This window comes from Convolutriloba macropyga, chromosome 9 (assembly GCF_964194025.1).
Source record: "Convolutriloba macropyga chromosome 9, txConMacr16.3, whole genome shotgun sequence".
In the NCBI taxonomy this organism is placed as follows: Eukaryota; Metazoa; Xenacoelomorpha; order Acoela; family Convolutidae; genus Convolutriloba; species Convolutriloba macropyga.
The window spans coordinates 31,873,400-31,892,773 of NC_134476.1; the positions used below are offsets into that span (position 1 = coordinate 31,873,400).

General features: G+C 33.5%; 1 protein-coding gene across 1 annotated transcript in view; it reads right to left on the minus strand.

Annotated features, from left to right (window-relative positions):
• LOC142345731 (branched-chain alpha-ketoacid dehydrogenase kinase-like) overlaps nt 1-19,374 on the minus strand; it is a 42,712-nt gene that overhangs the window by 17,433 nt on the left and 5,905 nt on the right. Inside the window, exon 4 of the mRNA XM_075398020.1 lies at nt 13,850-13,994. Coding sequence (XP_075254135.1) covers nt 13,850-13,994 — 145 coding nt within the window. The remainder of the gene's footprint in view (nt 1-13,849; nt 13,995-19,374) is intronic.

Genomic DNA, 19,374 nt, shown 5'->3' on the forward strand with positions numbered 1-19,374 from the left:
GAAGATTTTCAGTGGATCATCAAAAAAGTTTTTAAGAAAAATCATGGTTTAAATGGCTTTGACACTTTCTTCTCACAATTTTCTACTGAATTTTTTGTTTTTGCCTGTATTTGTTGTTTTTTCTATAGTCATAAGACTTATTGTGATGTCTTACTGATAACCTATGCATGACAAACATCCTTGTCCTCCAATCGAGGCATACGCTCCAATTCAGCGTACTTATTGAATTCCGCCGAAAGCTATTGAAATTAATGGCTGTAAAGATAAAATTTTCGAAATCTTTTTTTGAAAATTAACCGATCTTAAACTTATTTTCGTGGCCTGTAAGTCAATCTCAGTTATGACCGCACCCCCTTCTTTTCTACTTCAACCAAGATCTATTTAGCGGTTTTATCTTCTGTCTATTGGTGTTGACTTCGGTTCCTTTTGGCATCTTAACACATTATTCTACTAATTATTTATCTTAATACATTATTGATAGTTGCATTGGTTAAGAGATGACGTTCAATGGATCATATATAAAGTTTTCAGAGAAAAACGACCCTTTCCTCTCGCACTTATCTACTTAATTTTTGGAATTGGCCTGTATTCATTGTTATTTTCATAGTCATTTCATAGTCTATTATAATGTCCTTTTGATGACTTATGAATGACAAGCATCCTTGTTGTCTCATTGAGGCGTAACTTTGCGTATTCATTAGCTTTCGTTGAAAACTATTGAACTTAATGGCGTTGATACTACGGGTTTTCTCAAAAATTTGTGGTTTTAATGTATTTGTTCATGTTTGTTGATTTATTGGAGTCAAACTGTTAAAAAGAAAAATCCAATCCCATTGTTGTAAAAATTAATTGACAGTAGAAACGTTGTTTATTGGAAAACGTCATTATTCAATGGTTGTGACACTTTTCTCGCTCAATTTTTATTTGAATTTGGTATTTTTGCGTTTTTTCTAATGTGGCCCAATGGAAATTATTTATTCACTATAACTCTAGCTGAATTAGTATCAACAGAAATTGCAATAAAAATACATAACACTCAGTTAATAGCTAATAAATTTAATGGCTTCACTAATTTGAGTTTTCGAAATGTTTGTAATTTGCTGTTCGTATTTTTTGAGCTTTTCTGCATCTGTAGTCCGTTCCTGTGGCTTAGTCCAATCAGAGACAGTTCTTATTGGTTTCATTATGACCTTTTAGCAAATTTATCAAGATTTATCTTAAAATCTAATTATTTTAAGACTTTTAAAATTATTTGGTTTAAAAATGCTGATTGATTTTTGAATTTCGCCTCATTATTTCTCTTTTTTGTCGACTTTTTACCTAATCTCATTAAGAAAAAATCCCATCTGATGTGTAGTTGGAAAGAGTAGTAAAATTGTGTAGCCAGGGTTTTGTCTGATTGTAATTTAACGTTGTTACTAGGTGCTTTTAAATTAAGATATTGAGTTTTTGCCGTGCCGAGAAGTTTTTGTTTTTGCTGTTTTTTGTTGTTATTTTTTTCTCGTAGTATGTTCAGTGGCAGATCTCGTTGTAATGAGAAGTGGGCATTTTTTAGTTCAGTTATTAGTTTAGTTATGTAACGAATTTTTTAAACTCAAACAACTATTCTTCGCAAAAATTTAAGTCAAAAGACAGACAAGTCAAAAATGTAGATGAGGGCGGGTCGGAACATCATGTGCAAACGCACATTAACGAGCCTCCTGGTTAAATTTCAATAGCAAGCTGTGATAGCGCTCACCAGCAACTTTTATAAAAATTTCACAATTTTACTCGTCTCGTGAGAGGATAAATTTAAAAAAGATTTCAGTTTCCTTGTAATTTCCCTACTTCAATACCGTGACAATTTTTTTCTCACAGGATGAATTTTTAGATCTCTCGAAACGGACAAAAATTTTCCTGCTGCCGTTCAGTTTTGAAGTATTGGAAGACTTAAAAAACAATTTAGTGGGAAAATGTTAACATAGCCGGCAGCTTGCCGGAAAATAGCCGCGATAGACGCTTGTGGCCTTCCATGAATTGAAACAACTAAAGAAACAAGATAGGCATATTGACCAAAAAATCTTTAGAAGACCCCTCGATTTTTTTTGGGTTAGATACGTACTGTCAATTTTATGACATATACAGTCTATAGGGAAAAGCCCTAAAAGAGCTTTCTCAAAATTGATATTCGAAAACAAAAATTCAAGAATAATACTAAGAATTAGGGCATAAAAGTTTGGCACCACTTAGATTCACACTATTGATCTTTAACTAGTAGATGTTCATAAAAAATAAAGTACCATAAATGAGTTCAGAAATAATTTTTTTGAATGAGGTAAGTCACGCAATTGACCTAAAAGCAGATATGAAGTCACGGTAAGACGAAACAAAAATCTGTTAGACGAAGTGAAAAAACATAGCAGGACAAGTCCTGACGTACAATTCAAAGAATTTTCATTGAAAAAACAAAAAACTAGACCCAGAACGGACTATGAATGAATTGGGAAAACCATTTAGAAAAAAATCCGATCCAAAAAATCGAAAAAACAAAGTAAAAATCAAAGTGAAATTGCCGCATGTGAACAAAAAACCACTAGCGAGAAAGCGAATTTTTGTTCAAACACCCTTTTCGCACTCTACTTTAAATTTAGAGCAAAAACATTTAACGCCGAAAAACCACTCGCTTTTTCAATCCACTTCCTGTTTCGGCGTGCCAAAAATCACTACTCCAATTTGACTTCAAAAATCATCAAAATGTGTGAACAGATCTTAAAAGAAAACATAGCCGGAAGAATTCCGGAAACGACTCGAAGCGCAAAACCATTTAAACGCCATCCAACTACTCATCAAACAAAACGTGCCTTCATTAATTTATGATTATCATGAAACAAAGTCATGAAACAAAAATGTAAAAACAATAAAATCAAATCCGTTAAAATATGATAACAAATCTGATCAAATATTGTTATAAATTGAGATCCCGAAAAAACTATCTCTGCCAAAATAACTTCAATAAAACAACTAGTAGTTACAAAAACCACTTGAATTTTGAAAAAATACTTTAGGCTAAAATTAAGAAAAAAAAGTTCTTAAAAACAACTTTCACTGAGAAACTGGAAAAAGTTTCTAAATTTTTTAATATTTCAAAAACATATAAATCCAAAGAAAAATTCCCTTCAATCAATATGGTATCCAGATACCCATAAAACAATAGGCAAGTCATAATAGGCAAAGAAACTTCGCCAAAAACAGAAAAAAAAAAACGAAAAACTGCAAAAAAAAATTGAGAAAAATAGTTCCAATTTTCGCCATTTTTTTGTCATATTTCTCAACAAAAAATGGTCCATACCCACAAAACTGGAACCAATTGTTATCATAAAAATTCTCAAGTAGAGGGCGTTTCTTCAATACCCATTTGAGCCAGTAAAACAAAATATTCGTCAAAAAACGCAAAAATTAGCCCGAAAATCAGCAAAATACATTAAATACATAAATTTCCAAAAACCTTCAAAGCACTACCAAAACCAGCCTAAAATTAAAACAAAAACATACCCGGCAGATTGCCGGAAAATAGCCGCCGTTGATTCCAATAAGCATGATTGGGATTGAAAGAATAGAAGATATTGAAAAAAAAATTTTGTTCAAAAACATTTTTTAAGTCCGATTTATTTTGATGGCATTTCTTCGTAGTTGAACATACTTCTGTTCTTAGAGAGAGGCTATAGGGGCTACTATCAATACCAATAAGCATAAGAGATGGTAACTAAGACATATAGGAACGACGTTCAAATAGCGGGCATCTAAAATTGGGCTTTATGGTTTTATCTCGTTTCTATTTCTGACTTCAATTTTTTATACTGACTCTGTTCATTTTGAAATGCTTTGCTGAGCAACTGATGTTCAAATTCACTTTTAGCAGAATGAGAGAAGAGAGAAACTAGCCTAGAGAAGTCAAAAGGATTTCACGCAAAATGTCGAAAAAGCGGCAAAATGGTAAAGCGAAAAAAGTTCGACGAAGTAAAAAAAACATAGCAGGACAAGTCCTGACGTACAATTCAAAGAATTTTCATTGACTAAACAGAAAACTAGACCTACAACGGACTATGAATGGGTTGGAAAAACCATTTAGAAAAAAATCTGATCCAAAAAATCGAAAAAACAGTAAAAATCAGAGTGAAATTGCCGCATGTGAACAAAAAACCACTACCGAGAAACCGAATTTTTGTTCAAACACCATTTTCTCACTCTACTTTAAAATTAGAGCGAAGAAAATTCACGCCGCAAAACCACTCGCTTTTTCGCTCCATTTCCTGTTTCGGCGTGAACAGATCTTAAAAAAAAAGACAGCGCCCCAATACAATTCAAATTCTTTGAATTGTAAAAATAGGAGCGCTATAATAGCCGGCTGAGAAGATGAGGGCGGCTATTAGTCATAACCAAACCTGTTAACCAAAATAAATGAAAAAAACCGCTTTAAAATGCCGCACGTGAACAAAAAAATTTCGCTCGCTTAGAGAAAATTTTTTCAGACATCAATTTCTCGCTCTCTCAAAAACAGCGGTATGAACAAAAACCACTCTCTTTTCGCTCCGCTCTTCACTTTTGTTCAGCGCCAAAATCACTCCAAATTTTTTCACGTTTTTCATTTCCCGCTTCAAAAATCACTCCAATAAAATTGATTAAAAAAAAAGGACTTCTCCAATACTCCTCTTCGAGTCGTAAAAAGACAGCGCCCAAATACAATTCAAATTCTTTGAATTGTATAAAATAGGAGCGCAAAAATAGCCGCCTGGAATTGCTGACGCGGCTATTAAAAATGTGGGGAAAAGTGATGGAGTTTTACAGCGCACATTAATTTTGGTACTCTAGTACTCTATCGCTCAACCATAAAACCGTCGAATTTAGGTCTGCTGTGATCCGGCACACTCTTTAAAAAGCGGATCTATTTCAAGGGCTAAACTTGAAAAACTGATTTTGTTTTTCTGCTGAACACGCATACTTACGTTCGTTTTCTGCGCAAAAAATTGCACTTTTTTGCATTGAGTGAAAAAATGAGCCCCAGACCAATCCTAGCTTTAGAGATTTTCGAGGCTCAGAGTCGAAAGTAGAGGCGATTGAGTGGGATATCACAAACTTGAAATAGTCGAAAAAAGGTCCTCCTTGCTTCAGAAGTGCACCGAGTTAAAAACAATGTTGAAAAGGGGGAAAATCTCAAATGAGGATTTCAATCCCAACTTTTTTGCGTACCACCTTTGGTATTCGAAGAGTTAAATCGGCAATGCAAAGGGCTCTGTAAAAATGTACCGCTCAGTTCAAATAAACCCAATTTCACTCATCAAATGTGCAATCTGTAGTTTAAAAAAAACAATTATGAAAGAAACTTTCTTATTAGAAGAGTTTCAAATACAAGACGACGGAGAAGAGAATTCAATACAGGACAATAAACTATTTACAGTCGCGACGAGAACAAGAATACTCCTATAGTCATGAAAACGCAAAAAAATCATGGAAGGAAATAGCAATTGAACATAGATACACAAGCAAACCTTTTGAATAAAGATAACTTCATAAAACAAAGTCCCATTTTTATCAGGACAAAAAGAACAGATCTTTGTTGTTCTTCCAAATTAAAAATAATATGTCAACCGAAAGAAAACTTGCAGTTTATAGTACACCATAGAAAAGGTGTCAACTCATCTTTTAAAAAAGGAGCACCAATACAGTCTAAATTCTTTGGATTGTAAAAAAAGGATATCAAATCCAACAAACATGACTTATCAAGAGAACCTCCCATCATGGAAAGATTGTAAAAACACAACTCTGAAGAAAACAACTGCATAGTGTCAAACTATCTGCTCTCTAACCATCAGAACAACCAGAGACTTTTTTTTGAAACATGTAAATTACTCATACTATAACCCTAAGGTTAGACATCTACATGCTCTAAAACGTTAAATAAATTAATCAGCATTAATATTAATATAATAATCTTCAAATTGTGGCAGTTCGTTTTCATAGGTAAAAATAGGATTTGAATGCTCCTATTTGTCTATTAACGGGTACTTTCTTGTGTTGATCGAGCAAAAACTCGGTTAAAACATTTTTGAAACAAGTTTCACTGCAAAAAGTTCTTATTGAAGAAGGCAATTTGTTCCATTTTTGAACGCTTTTCAAGAGTAAAGATTTGTTAGTCCACTTCGTTTTCGTTTTCTTTTTTATAATAATTTGATTTGTTCTCTTGTTCTGTCTAGCGTTATGGTCACTAGTAAACATCTTAAAATTTTCGGATGTTTCCCATTGTCTTATATCTGTTTGTAGCTTCATTAGGCTAACTTTTGAGATAAACAATTCGGCTGGCAGGATACGATCCTTAATGAGAAGATCAATGGAGTGGTCAAATTTTTGACGAAAATCACAAATTTTTCTTCCCCAGCTAATTTGCCTGTTTATGCAGTTTATGTTTTTCACTGTAAGAGTTTGAAGGAATACTCCACTGAAAGAAAGATGAGAGAGTACAACTGACTTGAAAACATCAATTCTTGCTTTCAAAGGTATTTGATTTCTTACAAGATACAAAGAACGAATTGCATTAGCCATTTTGCTTAAAACTGAGTTCAGGGGATTTTCAAAGGTTAGGTTTGAATCAATTTGTACTCCCAGATAACGACATGCACGAGCTGGTTTGATAACTTCGCCTTTAAAAGAAAACTCTGGATCCGAATTAGTATGATTTGTAAAGAATAATATCTGTTTTTCATTTTCACCTTCCAGCTTTTCAGAAAAATCGTTGATTTATAACAGAAAAATAAGAGGTCCTAACAGAGTTCCTTGTGGAACACCATGATTAATAGTTACTTTATCTGATAAGTCAATGCCCAGTTTTAGGCATTGCTCGATTTTGAGAAAAAATTTGAGAACTAAAAATGTTGATTGAGAGAGGTTGAAATTTTCAGCTTTCTTGAGAAAGATCTCATGTGAAATTGAATTAAAAGCTTTTGCAAGGTCTAAGAACACAGCACCTGTGTCGTTGTTATCTTCCATATTTCCTATTATTTTTTTCAATAAAGTAAAGCACAGTATCAGTAGACGACTTGAGATTGGAAACCGAATTGTTTTTTGTTCAAGAGCGCAAATTGTTCAAGATATTTTACTAGCTGATCAAGTAAAAGCCTTTCAAAAACTTTTGCGAGAGTTGGTGTTACAGAAATTGGACGATAATTAGTGAAAACAGAAACATCTCCTTTCTTGAAAATTGGTGTGATATGTGCAACCTTAAGAATTGTTGGAAAAACTTTCTCTTGAACAATCGTTAAATATAATCTGAAGATGTGTCCCAATAGCATATTTTCTGGATTCCAATGGCCAAGCATTGATTTATCCCGCCATGGTACTTTGTTGTTGTCTAGATGTCAATAACTTTATAGATTTCACTCAAAGTAACAGGTCTAAAGTAAAACTCTTGAAATTGTCGCTCTAATTTTTCGACGTTCAATGGAACAATCTGCCCTCTGTAGATGCCCATTTCGCTGAAAACTCTGTTAATAGCGTTACATATTGATTTTTTGTCTTTCTTTTTTTTACCATTCTCATCAATTTCAGTGATGTTTGGACTGTTGTTTTTTCCAATTTTTTTCTTAATGAATTTCCATTTCTCTTTTGAGATTTCAATTTCACAAAAAATCCTCTGAAAATTGATTTTGTGCTTCTTTTAACTTTCGATGTACAAGGTTGCGATACTTTTTAAATGACACAAATGATTCAGCACTTTGTGTCAATTTGTAGTCATTGGAGTAATGATGTTTCTCGGCAACTAAATGTTTTTTTGTCACCCAAGGTTTTTCTGAAGTAGTCTTTTTTATATTGGAAACTAATTTCTTCTCTGTTGGTGCGTTTTTCTCGAGTATTGTCAAAAAAATCTGTTAAACTCTGCAAACATTTCATCTCAGTTTCTTTGATGATAAACTGTTCTCCAATCTGCAAGAGCCAGATCTCTTTTTTTTTCATCGACAAAATTTTTGGTATCTCGTTTAATAAAAATAATTTTGGTTTTCTTCTAACAAAAAAAGTTTGCTCTGGAAAAAAATACATTGTGATCAATATTGAAAGGAGGTAAGCAGACTTTCCAACTAGTGATTTGCTAATTAGCCGAAAAACAGTGATCTATCAAACTTCTTTTATTGTTGCTTATGCGTGTAGAATATCAATGTTAGATAACTGTAATCTTAGTCCCACCGCAAAATTCTGACGGCTTTTCTGCCCATTTACACTCAACATATCAATGTTAATCACCAAATAAGCGAATATTATCTGTAGCTGAGAACGCATTAGAAACATCTGCACTTAATTCGTCTAAAAAGAAGTCACCCAGGCCTCGATGTGGACGATAGATGTTAATGAGACATTTTTCAGTTAATGGGTTGCCTAGTTCCAGCCACAACTTTTCAAAAAATTGTGGATCCGCTAACTCAAATTCTCTTCTGCGTTTAAAATTTATTTTCTTAGGGATCCATATTCCTACACCCTCACCCTTATCTGCTCCGGTTTGATGTGACCAGTTTATATGCAAAAAATTGTGCTCAGCGCTGAGGTTTATATTCAAGCTTTGTTCTTCGCTCATCCAAGTTTCAGTTACCATAACAGTAGTTTCCGAATCAAGTTGCTGGAGCAAGTTTGATATATCTTGATACTCATTTTGTATGCTGTGAGCGTTGAAAATTTGAAATTTAATGCCATTTTGAGCGTCAAATATAGCATCATCCAAAGTAGAAAGTTTTGAAGCATCAAAGAGTCTAGAATTTTTTCTATGTCACCACAAAGAAGCAAAAAACTTCTGTTAGAAAAAAGTGAAACAGTACGAACAGCCGCAATGAATGATAAAATCGGCCTTCTCTGGAAATAAATCAGCACATTTTCTAAATTATCATGTTTCTTATTTACTTGAGTTAAGTAACGTTGCTTAATGTATACCTGGCCTTTCACATTTCCAAAAAAACGAGAAAGATAAAACAAACGGTAAAATTATCATATCAAAAAAAGTTACTCAACTGAAGCAAAATTCAAATTTCTAATAAATTTCAGTGGTTGAACTGTATTCTGTGATGCCGGTAGCTTATGTGGTAGCTTATCATAGTGACGTAAGTTTTCTACCAGATTTTTTATACTGCCATTATTGTGATGCACTCCATCAAAATATTCATCATTTGATAGCGCATTTTCCAAAACTTCAATCCGTGACCAAGGATAGGATCCATCAAGCTCTAGGCTTATCATTTCTAGATGGTCATTGAATTTCGATATTTCCTCGTTGTTTGTTTTCCTTCCATAGCAGCAATCTTTTGCCGGGCCAATTTTGCATATAGCAACACGACGAGGTTTGAAATTTTGCATACATTTGTCCACTGTTTCTTTGAGTTGAGTCGCTGCCTCCTGTCCAGAAACACCTTTGTCAATTGAATTATGACCGACAATTAATGTTTCCGTTTTGGCTCCAGGGGAATAGCAATCAACTACATTAGAAATGTCTCCTAATGTTGCAGATGAATATGAGTGGATTACAGTCTGCTGCGAAATGTCATGCTGATTTAATTTCCAAAAAGTACTATCAGATATAACTAATTGCTTGGCAAATCGGGGTACCATTTTTGGTTGATAAATTTTCAGTGGAGGATCAACACGACTGTTGCTTTTTGACGTCTCCTGTCTCTCAAGTAAATTACCAATAACTTAAGAAGTTTGTGTTTTGAAAAATTCGATATCTTTCCATGCGATCAATAGTTTCTTTTTGATGTCCGACAATTAGTTTTTGCATTTCATAGTTAACAAGATCTTTTTCAAGTTTTGTTATGATATTGTCTTTTTCTTGTATTTTTTCATAGGTCTCCAAAACCTTTGCAATTAATTCTTCTTTGTTGCATTTCTCGAAAACTTTCTTTGCAAACATGGTGATAACGCGTATTTGCTCTAATTGAGACTTTAAAAAAATTTGAGGCATTTTTAATTTTCGTTTGTGACCTGAAAATGAAATTAAAAAAGTGAGTAGGGATACGATTGGAAAAATCTCACCGGTGATGAAGCAGGCAGAATACCCAATAAGAAATTTATATCTTCTTTTGATGTCTTTAAAAAACGAAAAATGTTCGAGATGAATTCAAAAAACAAAAGATTTTTTGATCGTCGTTTGATAAGATACCCAGTAACTGTGAGATTTGAAAGAATATCCAGTAATGAAACAACTTCAGAGAAAAAAAGTTAGAAAAAGACTTGCTCAGTATTCGAATTCAAAAAGAAGCGAATAAAACGACAAAAATGGTTTATCCATACAGTTTATCCAAAAATGGTTCTTTTTTAGTCGTCTCAACCCGGGGCATTTTAGATTAGCATTGTTTTACAGATTTCAAGTCAAGTTATCGTACAGAACCATTTCTTTGAGTTTCAGCTTAAAGCCACAAGTTAGGGCACACGATCTGGCTCAGCAGAAAGAAGGCGAGCAATTGAACTCATGCGAAGATCGGCAAAACAAACCTGCCGTACAAAAATTAACAATTGCAAATTGTGAATTATTCAAAATTAATACAAACTAGCAGTGAGCATTCCTTTCTCGTTTTCAGGGGAAAATCAGCATAACTTACTGCCTGACATCCCGATCTCAATTTACAATAAATTACTTTTACAGATTAAACATTTAGCAAAAAAAACATAATCGGTCGCTCACTTTGTTTCAATTGCTCTTTAAACTTGTTTGAGAAATAGTCTTATCGCTTTAAAATACAATAAACTTAAACCAAATTCAAGCCCATAAGCTAATCAGCCGAAGATTATACGGTTCTCAATCATTATCAAAACTTTTTCGATGACCTCAATTCCAACTACAATTAAACTAAACTTTTTCAACCGAATCTTGCAAAATATGATTAAGTTTATGACCATTGCTGATAACTGAGACAAAAACAAGGATTACGATGAAAGCTGAAGCTGAGAAACACTTTGATCAAAAACACCACAATAAACAATTATCTTTGCTATGCATCACCTTAAGACAAGCAGTGTTAAACGGTGAGTTAAATTTTTGTTTACAATCCTGCAACAAAAGCCAGTTTCCAATAATTTTGCGGAAAAAAACAATTTAAGAGGAGAAACAATGATTAATTAAAAAATTTCTAAGAGCAACTATGATAACAACAACTCTAATATTCTTCTATTAGATTTCTAAACCAGTACCAAATCTTGTGAGCAAAGACTACACTAACAAAAAACGATTAAAATAAAAGGCAAAACGGGGCGTTTTTAAAACGACAGCAATTGACAATAGAACATATGCTTTTGTTGATATGAGTTCAAATTGGCGCCTTCCCCCCTGAAATCTCTACAAACGTGGTGTTAATTACTTTTGTACTATTGAATCGTTAAACCAAACTAAAGGCCATCTGGTAATTAGAATTAATCCTCTGTTTTAATCTTTCAAGACAACGCTTGTTACACGAGGAACAATTAAGACAAGATCTTCAAAACAGTTCGAAAAAAGATAATTGAAACTCATTGACTAATAATTTACACAGGTTTCACTTATGTAGTTTTGAATTCTAAAACAGCTGAATAAATACAAAGAAGATTTTGACCAGTAACTTCTTTCAAAATTAGACTGAAAGGTCGGCAAGGTATTCTGCGAACACTCATCGTTTTACTGGAAGCATTCTTTTTTATTTTATGATTGAAACATGCTTCAACATTCTAACATTTATCAACTTTGCGACAACTGCAAAAAAATTGCGGCTCTATATCTCCAGCAATGTTAAACATATAAACAAAAAAAGAACTGAAACCATTAACTACTGTCATTTATGCCTCATTAAAAAACCATTGTCATAATTTTCACTAATATTTTTGAGTCACAGCACATTAAAATTATCAACAAACACGTGCGAAACTCAAATATTCAATAATATCTTATGAAAACATAGCACAAAAGTCAAAAACCATTAGATGACTATTGTGTGCTCGAGCTTTAAACTACTTGCTTCTTGCTCCTAGAACTAATGAAGCTCAACTAAAATCACTCCGCAAAAAAGAGTTACCAAGAGAACCTCCTCCTATTATGGAAAGATTGTCGAAACAACTCTGAAGCAAACATAACTGAATGTCTTCAAACTATCTGCTCTCTAACCATCAGAACAACCAGAGACTTTTCAACCAGGGAAATTTTAGACTAGCGTTGTTTTACAGATTTTAAATCAAGTTGTTACACAGAACTATTAATTTGAGTTTAAATAAATGCCACCAGTTAGACCACACGATGTGTTTCAGTAGAGAGAAGTCGAGCAATTAAACTCACACAAAAATCAGAAAAACAAACCTGCCGTACAAAAATTGAAATTTGAAAATTGAGAATTATTCAAAATCAATACAAATTAGCAGTGAGCATTCCTTTCTCGTTTTCAAAGGAAAACCAGCATATTTTACTACCTGACATCACCGTCTCGATTTACAATAAAATACTTTTACAGATTAGACCTTTAGCAAAAATCATACTCGGTCGCTAACTTTGTTTGAATTGCTCTTTAAACTTACTTTTGAAAAGGTGTAAAAAAGCCTTATGGCTTAAAATGCAATAAATTTCTAACAAATTCAAACTCATAAGCTAATCAGCAGAAGATTATACAGTTATCAATCTTGGTCAAACTTTTTCAATGACCTCAATTCCAACTACTAATAAACTAAACTTACGGGTTATTTTACTAAACTTTTATATAAGACACTTAACGGCAGTACCGTAATGGTAGTAACCGAAAATATACAATTTTATAACGTGAAATAATTTCCAATTTCTATTTTTATAACCAATCAAAAGCAAAAGTCAACTATCCATCATAAAAACAATCTATCCAAAATCTTCGGACAGGAACAGCAAATTCTAGGATCTAAGTAAACGCAGTCCGTACATGTTATAATTAAAACAGTTAAGAATATACAAATCAACGTTTGCAGAAAAAAATTATAAATTTTGACTAACAATTATACTGCCACAATCCAAAACGACGTTTACAATTTAAACAGAAAATAATTTAATTTAGCCGGCAGAATCCGGAATAGTTGCAAAATAGACTCGCGTGCTTTAGAATACAGATAGAAACAGATACAGATACGAGTTAAAAAAAACGTTATTGCGGCCACGCAAAAAAACTTTAATTCAAAACTCTAGTTTGATCATTGAGAACATTTTTGGGCGCAAAAAAGTATTGACAACACAGAGGTTCGAAACCCAGTCTCCGGCGAAAGAATCATCTGCATTAACCACTCGGAATCAAGCAAAGAATTAAGCGTGAAAACGTGACCAAAACATGAAGCGACAGAATGCTCTAGAACAAATGTAAAACGAAAAAGAGCATCAGACGACGAAACAAAAAAATCAAGCTCACTGCAATATGGCTCCACTCAGCCTACAGCTTTAAAAAGACTGACAATGGAAAAAAGCTATAGAAAATAAATTTGACCCATTATTCCTTTCTTTATTGAAACATCGTAATTTTTATGATAGTTTCGTTATTATGTATACAGGGAAGCTCAAATATATCTAAAATTTAAAAAATAATTAATTTTTCAGCTTTTTCTAAATATAGTTTTTATAAAAAACACAAACTCTTCTAAATCATATTATATCTTGCTCGCCGAAGCCTTCTTGCAATAAGAACTTAATATGGAAACCATTAAAAAAATTAGTATTATTGGGCAAAACCAATTTTTGTCAAAAATTGGATATTGTGACAGCAGAAAACGCTCTTTTAACAATTTGCAACCCACTGAAACTACTTCATTTTCTTTTCTATATAACACAGGGACAATTTTGACTGGAGAAAAAATTGTTTATAATACCAACCATTGCAGCATCACTTCTGTACAAGTTGGTTGTCTCATTGGGGATGTCCACATTCAGGTATCTGCTACTGTCTTTGAATCCACTTGCTAACATTGTCACAACGTCTTTGTGATCATTCAGCACTCCTCTCAGGAATTGGCAGAATCTTCACAAAAATGCTCAGATTACCAACATTAAAAAAAAGCTGAATGACTCTGAATGAAACTGGATCAAGACGCAGGCCAAAAAGTTATGTTTTTTTTAATCTCAACCAGAACATTTTATCTTTATCAAATGAGAAAACAACTGTCAGAGGGTCTGAAAATAACCAAGATCGGTTTCTTGACTTCAAACGAAATTGAAACATCACAAAGATGAGAAAACCTTGTTGTTAACATGAGGTAAAGTATTAGCAACACCAAAAGGCAATACGGCCATAAACTTTCAATAAAATTTTCAAATGCTCATTCATGACATACATTTGTGCTCATCCCGCCTTTCCCTTCACTTTTTCCATAGATTCTTGCTTCCATTTCCAATCTTGCAACTGAAACTCATAAGCTAATCAGCAGAAGATTATAGGGTTATCAATCTTGATCAACACTTTTTCGATGGCCTCTATTCCAACTACTATTAAACTAAACTTCACCTAAATATTGCAATATATGATAAAGTTTTCATCATTGCAGACAACCGAGACAAACACAAGGATTACGATGAAAGCTGAGAAACACTTTGATCGAAAACACCAAAATCAACACAATTATCTTTGATATGCATCACCTTAAGACAACCAGTGTAAAACGGTGAGTTAATTTTTGTTTACAATCCTGCATCAAAAGCCAGTTTCGAGTATTTTCCGGAGAAAACAATTTAAGCGGAGGAACAATAATTAATTTAAAAATTTCTTCTAAGAGAAACTCTGATAACAACAGCGCTAAATTTCTTCTTGTAGGTTTGTAAACCAGTACGAAATCTTGTGAGCAAAGACTAACATAATCGACTAACGTCGGGCAAATTGCTCTCAAACGACCGGCGAGCAGTTGGCTTCGTCTGTAGCTAGGCACAGTTTAGTGAGGCTAGCTTTAGCTTAATTGAACGGGCAAAGTGAGCGCAGCGGGGGGTTGCACCGAAGGGCTGATGGGCTGGCAACTGGGGGGGGGGGGGGGGTCAATCTCAAAGAACCGCCCTTCGCACCACAAGTATAAGTCTCCGAAACAGATTCCGAAAATCGCATACTTGAAGACCATTGAGCTGAAAAGCCCCAAGAGCATTTAATGCAAACTGGGCGCTACCTCTTTATGACGTCTCTGAAAACGAAAGTCAAACGGGTCAGACGAAAAATCGTTCAAGCAAAAATTTGCATAAAAGAGACAAACAGGATTAATATATTTGCTACAAATTGCTTTTGAGAGCAATTAACAATTATTTCTCAAAAAGAGCCTTTTCGGTCATTTATGATAAAAACATTTCTACTATAACTCATTGTTAATGAGGATCTGAGATGCTGACATTACGCCACATAACAGCAGCTGAAGTGCGGAATCAACAAAGAGAGAGAGAGAGAGCGAGAGAGATAAAACGTAACGAGAAGGAAAGAAACCCCAACCGACAGAGAGAAAAAGGGATAGGAATATATTCCATGATGGGATTCGACTCTGCAACTTCTAGTTTCAAACCTTGTTAGTAAACAAATCATATAGAAAAAACTTATAAAGGCAAAATTAAAACAGTTTTCAACTCGCAGTAAAAAAAGTTTAAAACCATTTTTTGGATTGTTTTGGATTGAAAAGTTCTGTCAAGTAACCCATCTCCGAGACCTAAAACGTTTCGTAGGCCAATAATGGTCGTTAAAACAGAAAAGGACAAAAAATATTGAACAATTTTGGAAACAATTACAAATTTTAACAAAATCTTGCTGAAATTCAAGATATGAATATTTCAAGAACCATTTCATTGTATCGAGAGACTATCCGGTAATCCTGTTTCAAGCCTGAAACAGCTTCACTGGCTCATAAAGATCCATACACTTGGAACAAAAATTTTCGGAAAAATAAAATTTCATCCAAAAACTACTTACACTGGAGTCATAAAAAAATGATCACCATCCATTTAACTCTAAATAAAAACTATGCAGCAGCCTATTATCAAAGCTTGGAGCTTGGAGAAGGTCCCAGGAGCCTTGGTGCCGGAAAAAATTCAAAAACATGAATAAATTGCAAATATTTTTTAAAAATTGCTTAAATTCGTGATATGAAAATCTTGAAAAACATTCCATTACATCTATAAACTATGCAATAACATACTATCAGAATATAGAGGAAATTCTGTGGCTCATAAGGCCAGAGAAACCTAAATAAATGAAAAAAAAGACAAAAAATTTCAAAAAACTTAAAAAAATGGCAAGTTCTATAAAAAAAAAACATTGCTAAAACTTGTGATATTAAAAAGTTGAATAATCCATGACCAACAAAAATCTTCCAGTAACTTATTATAAACCCTAACGGAGGTTTGTTTTCTGACCCTTGAAGCTCAAAAAACCTGAATAATGTCTATAAATGTCAAAAAACTGACAAAAATGGCAAAAAGTGTCGAAAAATTGCTAAAATTCATGATGTTAAAATCTTGCAAGACAATCCATTACATCTACAGATTATATAGTAACCTATTTTCAAATAGGACTTTACTAGAGGAGGTTCTCTTTGTTCACTAGAGGAGTTAACGTAGCTCTTGAGCCTGAAAAACTTAGAAAAAAATCGACAAAAATTTTAAAAACTTGGAAAAAAAAGCAAGTTTTATAAAAAAAAAATGCCAAAGTTTGTGGCATTTAAAAGTTGAAAAACTATTTCATGGCCAAAAAAATTTGTCAGTAACTTAAAATCAAACCCCTTAGGATGTTTTCTGGCCCCAGGGTCTAAAAAGACCTAAATAAGGAAAAATGTCAAAAAAATCGAAAATTGCACGTTTTGTCAAAAAAAATGCTTTAATTCGTGATTTTAAAATGTTGAAACAATTCAATTATCACTAGAAACTATGCAGTAACCTATTGTTAAAACCTAGAAGAGGTTCCTGCACACATAGGGCCAAAAAAATCAAAAATGTCAAAAATTTTCAAAAAGCTTGAAAATTGTGCAAATTGTCTAAATTTGAGTGTTTTTAGCGAGCGGTTGTTCATCAGTAGCTGGAAACGTGGGGGGTGGGGGCAACAGTAGGGTGGGTGGGGGGTAACAGCGCTCAGGGGGTGAGGGCATTAGTGGGGGGTTGTCAATAGTGGAGGGTTCTTCAACCTCTAAGAACCGCACATCAAACCATAAGTGTAAGTCTCCAAAACAGTTTGAGCTGAAACATAGTTGAAAAGCTCCAAGAGCACTTAATGCCCACTGGGCGCTACCTGTTCATCCCGTTTTTGAGGCTGAAAAGTCAAAAGCGTCAGACGAATAATCGGACAAGTGAAAAATTGCATAAAAAAGACCGACAGGACTAATATAATTGCTACAAACTTCGTTTGCGAGCAATTAAAAATAACAAAAAACGAAAAAGAAAAAAAGAAGGTAGAAAAAGACTTGCTCAGTATTCGAATTCAAAAAGAAGCGAATAAAACGACAAAAAATGGTTTATCCATACAGTTTATCCAAAAATGGTTCTTTTTTAGTCGTCTCAACCCGGGGCATTATAGATTAGCATTGTTTTACAGATTTCAAGTCAAGTTATCGTACAGAACCATTTCTTTGAGTTTCAGCCTAAAGCCACAAGTTAGGGCACACGATGTGGCTCAGCAGAAAAAAGGCGAGCAATTGAAATCATGCGAAGATCGGCAAAACAAACCTGCCGTACAAAAATTGACAATTGCAAATTGTGAATTATTCAAAATTAATACAAACTAGCAGTGAGCATTCCTTTCTCGTTTTCAGGGGAAAATCAGCATAACTAACTACCTGACATCCCGATCTTTACAATAAATTACTTTTACAGATTAAACATTTAGCAAAAAAAAACAATCGGTCGCTCACTTTGTTTGAATTGCTCTTTAAACTTGTTTGAGAAATAGTCTTATGGCTTTCAAATACAATAAACTTAAACCAAACTCAAGCCCATAAGCTAATCAGCCGAAGATTATACGGTTCTCAATCATTATCAAAGCTTTTTCGATGACCTCAATTCCAACTACAATTAAACTAAACTTTTTCAACTAAATCTTGCAAAATATGATTAAGTTTATGACCATTGCTGATAACTGAGACAAACACAAGGATTAAGATGAAAGCTGAGAAACACTTTGATCAAAAACACCACAATAAACAATTATCTTTGATATGCATCACCTCAAGACAAGCAGTGTTAAACGGTGAGTTAAATTTTTGTTTACAATCCTGCAACAAAAGCCAGTTTCCAATAATTTTGCGGAAAAAAACAATTTAAGAGGAGAAACAATGATTAATTAAAAAATTTCTAAGAGCAACTATGATAACAACAACTCTAATATTCTTCTATTAGATTTCTAAACCAGTACCAAATCTTGTGAGCAAAGACTACACTAACAAAAAACGATTAAAATGAAAGGCAAAACGGGGTGTTTTTAAAACGACAGCAATCGCCAATAGAACATATGCTTGTATTGATTTGAGATAAAATTAGCGCCTTCCCCCCTAAAATCTTTTTAAAAAACGTGGTTCTAATCACTTTTGTACTATTGAATTGCTAAAATTAAATAACTAAAAGCCATCTGGTAATTAGAATTAATCCTCTATTTTAATCTTTCAAGACAACGCTTGTTACAAGAGAAACAAAGCAGACAAGATCTTCAAAACAGATGACAAGATCTTCAAAACTTTGAAAAAAGATGATTGAAGATCATAGATTAATAACTTACATAGCAAAAAGACTACATAAGAAAACGTTGGAACAATTTGAGCAAAACTTAATACCAAAACACTTAGCAAAAACTTCTTTCTTAATTATACTGAAAGATAGGCATGGTATTTTGCGTACACTCATTGTATTACTGGAAGCATTTTTTTAAATTTCATGATTGAAACCTACTTCAACATCCTAACATTTATCAACTTCACTGTGCCTGCAAAAAAAATGATAAACTGCGACTTTAAAAGAAAACTGAAAAATTGACTCATATTTTCTGAAAACAAGTAGTGTAATAAAATAGCTGACAGATTGCCAAAAAAATAGCCGCAATAGCTTTGTAGATCTGCAGTCTCAAAAAGATAGTGAAAGAAAGACCAAATGCTTTTAAATGCTGAGAAGTTTCATTTAGATTAAGTATCTGTTTAACGTATTGCTGCTTCTATTAGCTGCCTTCGAAAACCCGTCAATTAGAGTGACACGCACTCACTTGACCTTATCTCTTTGAATTTAAGTACAGAATGTTAAGTAAATTCAATTTCATAGTGTGCAAGTCATTTTTGAGAGTGAGGTAAATCATTTGTGACCAAAAACTTCACGCGAATGAAGAAAAAACTATCTCCACTAAGAGAGAAAAACGACGTCACGCATGCAATTCAGTTGAAGTTGCATGAAAGAATAATAGAACT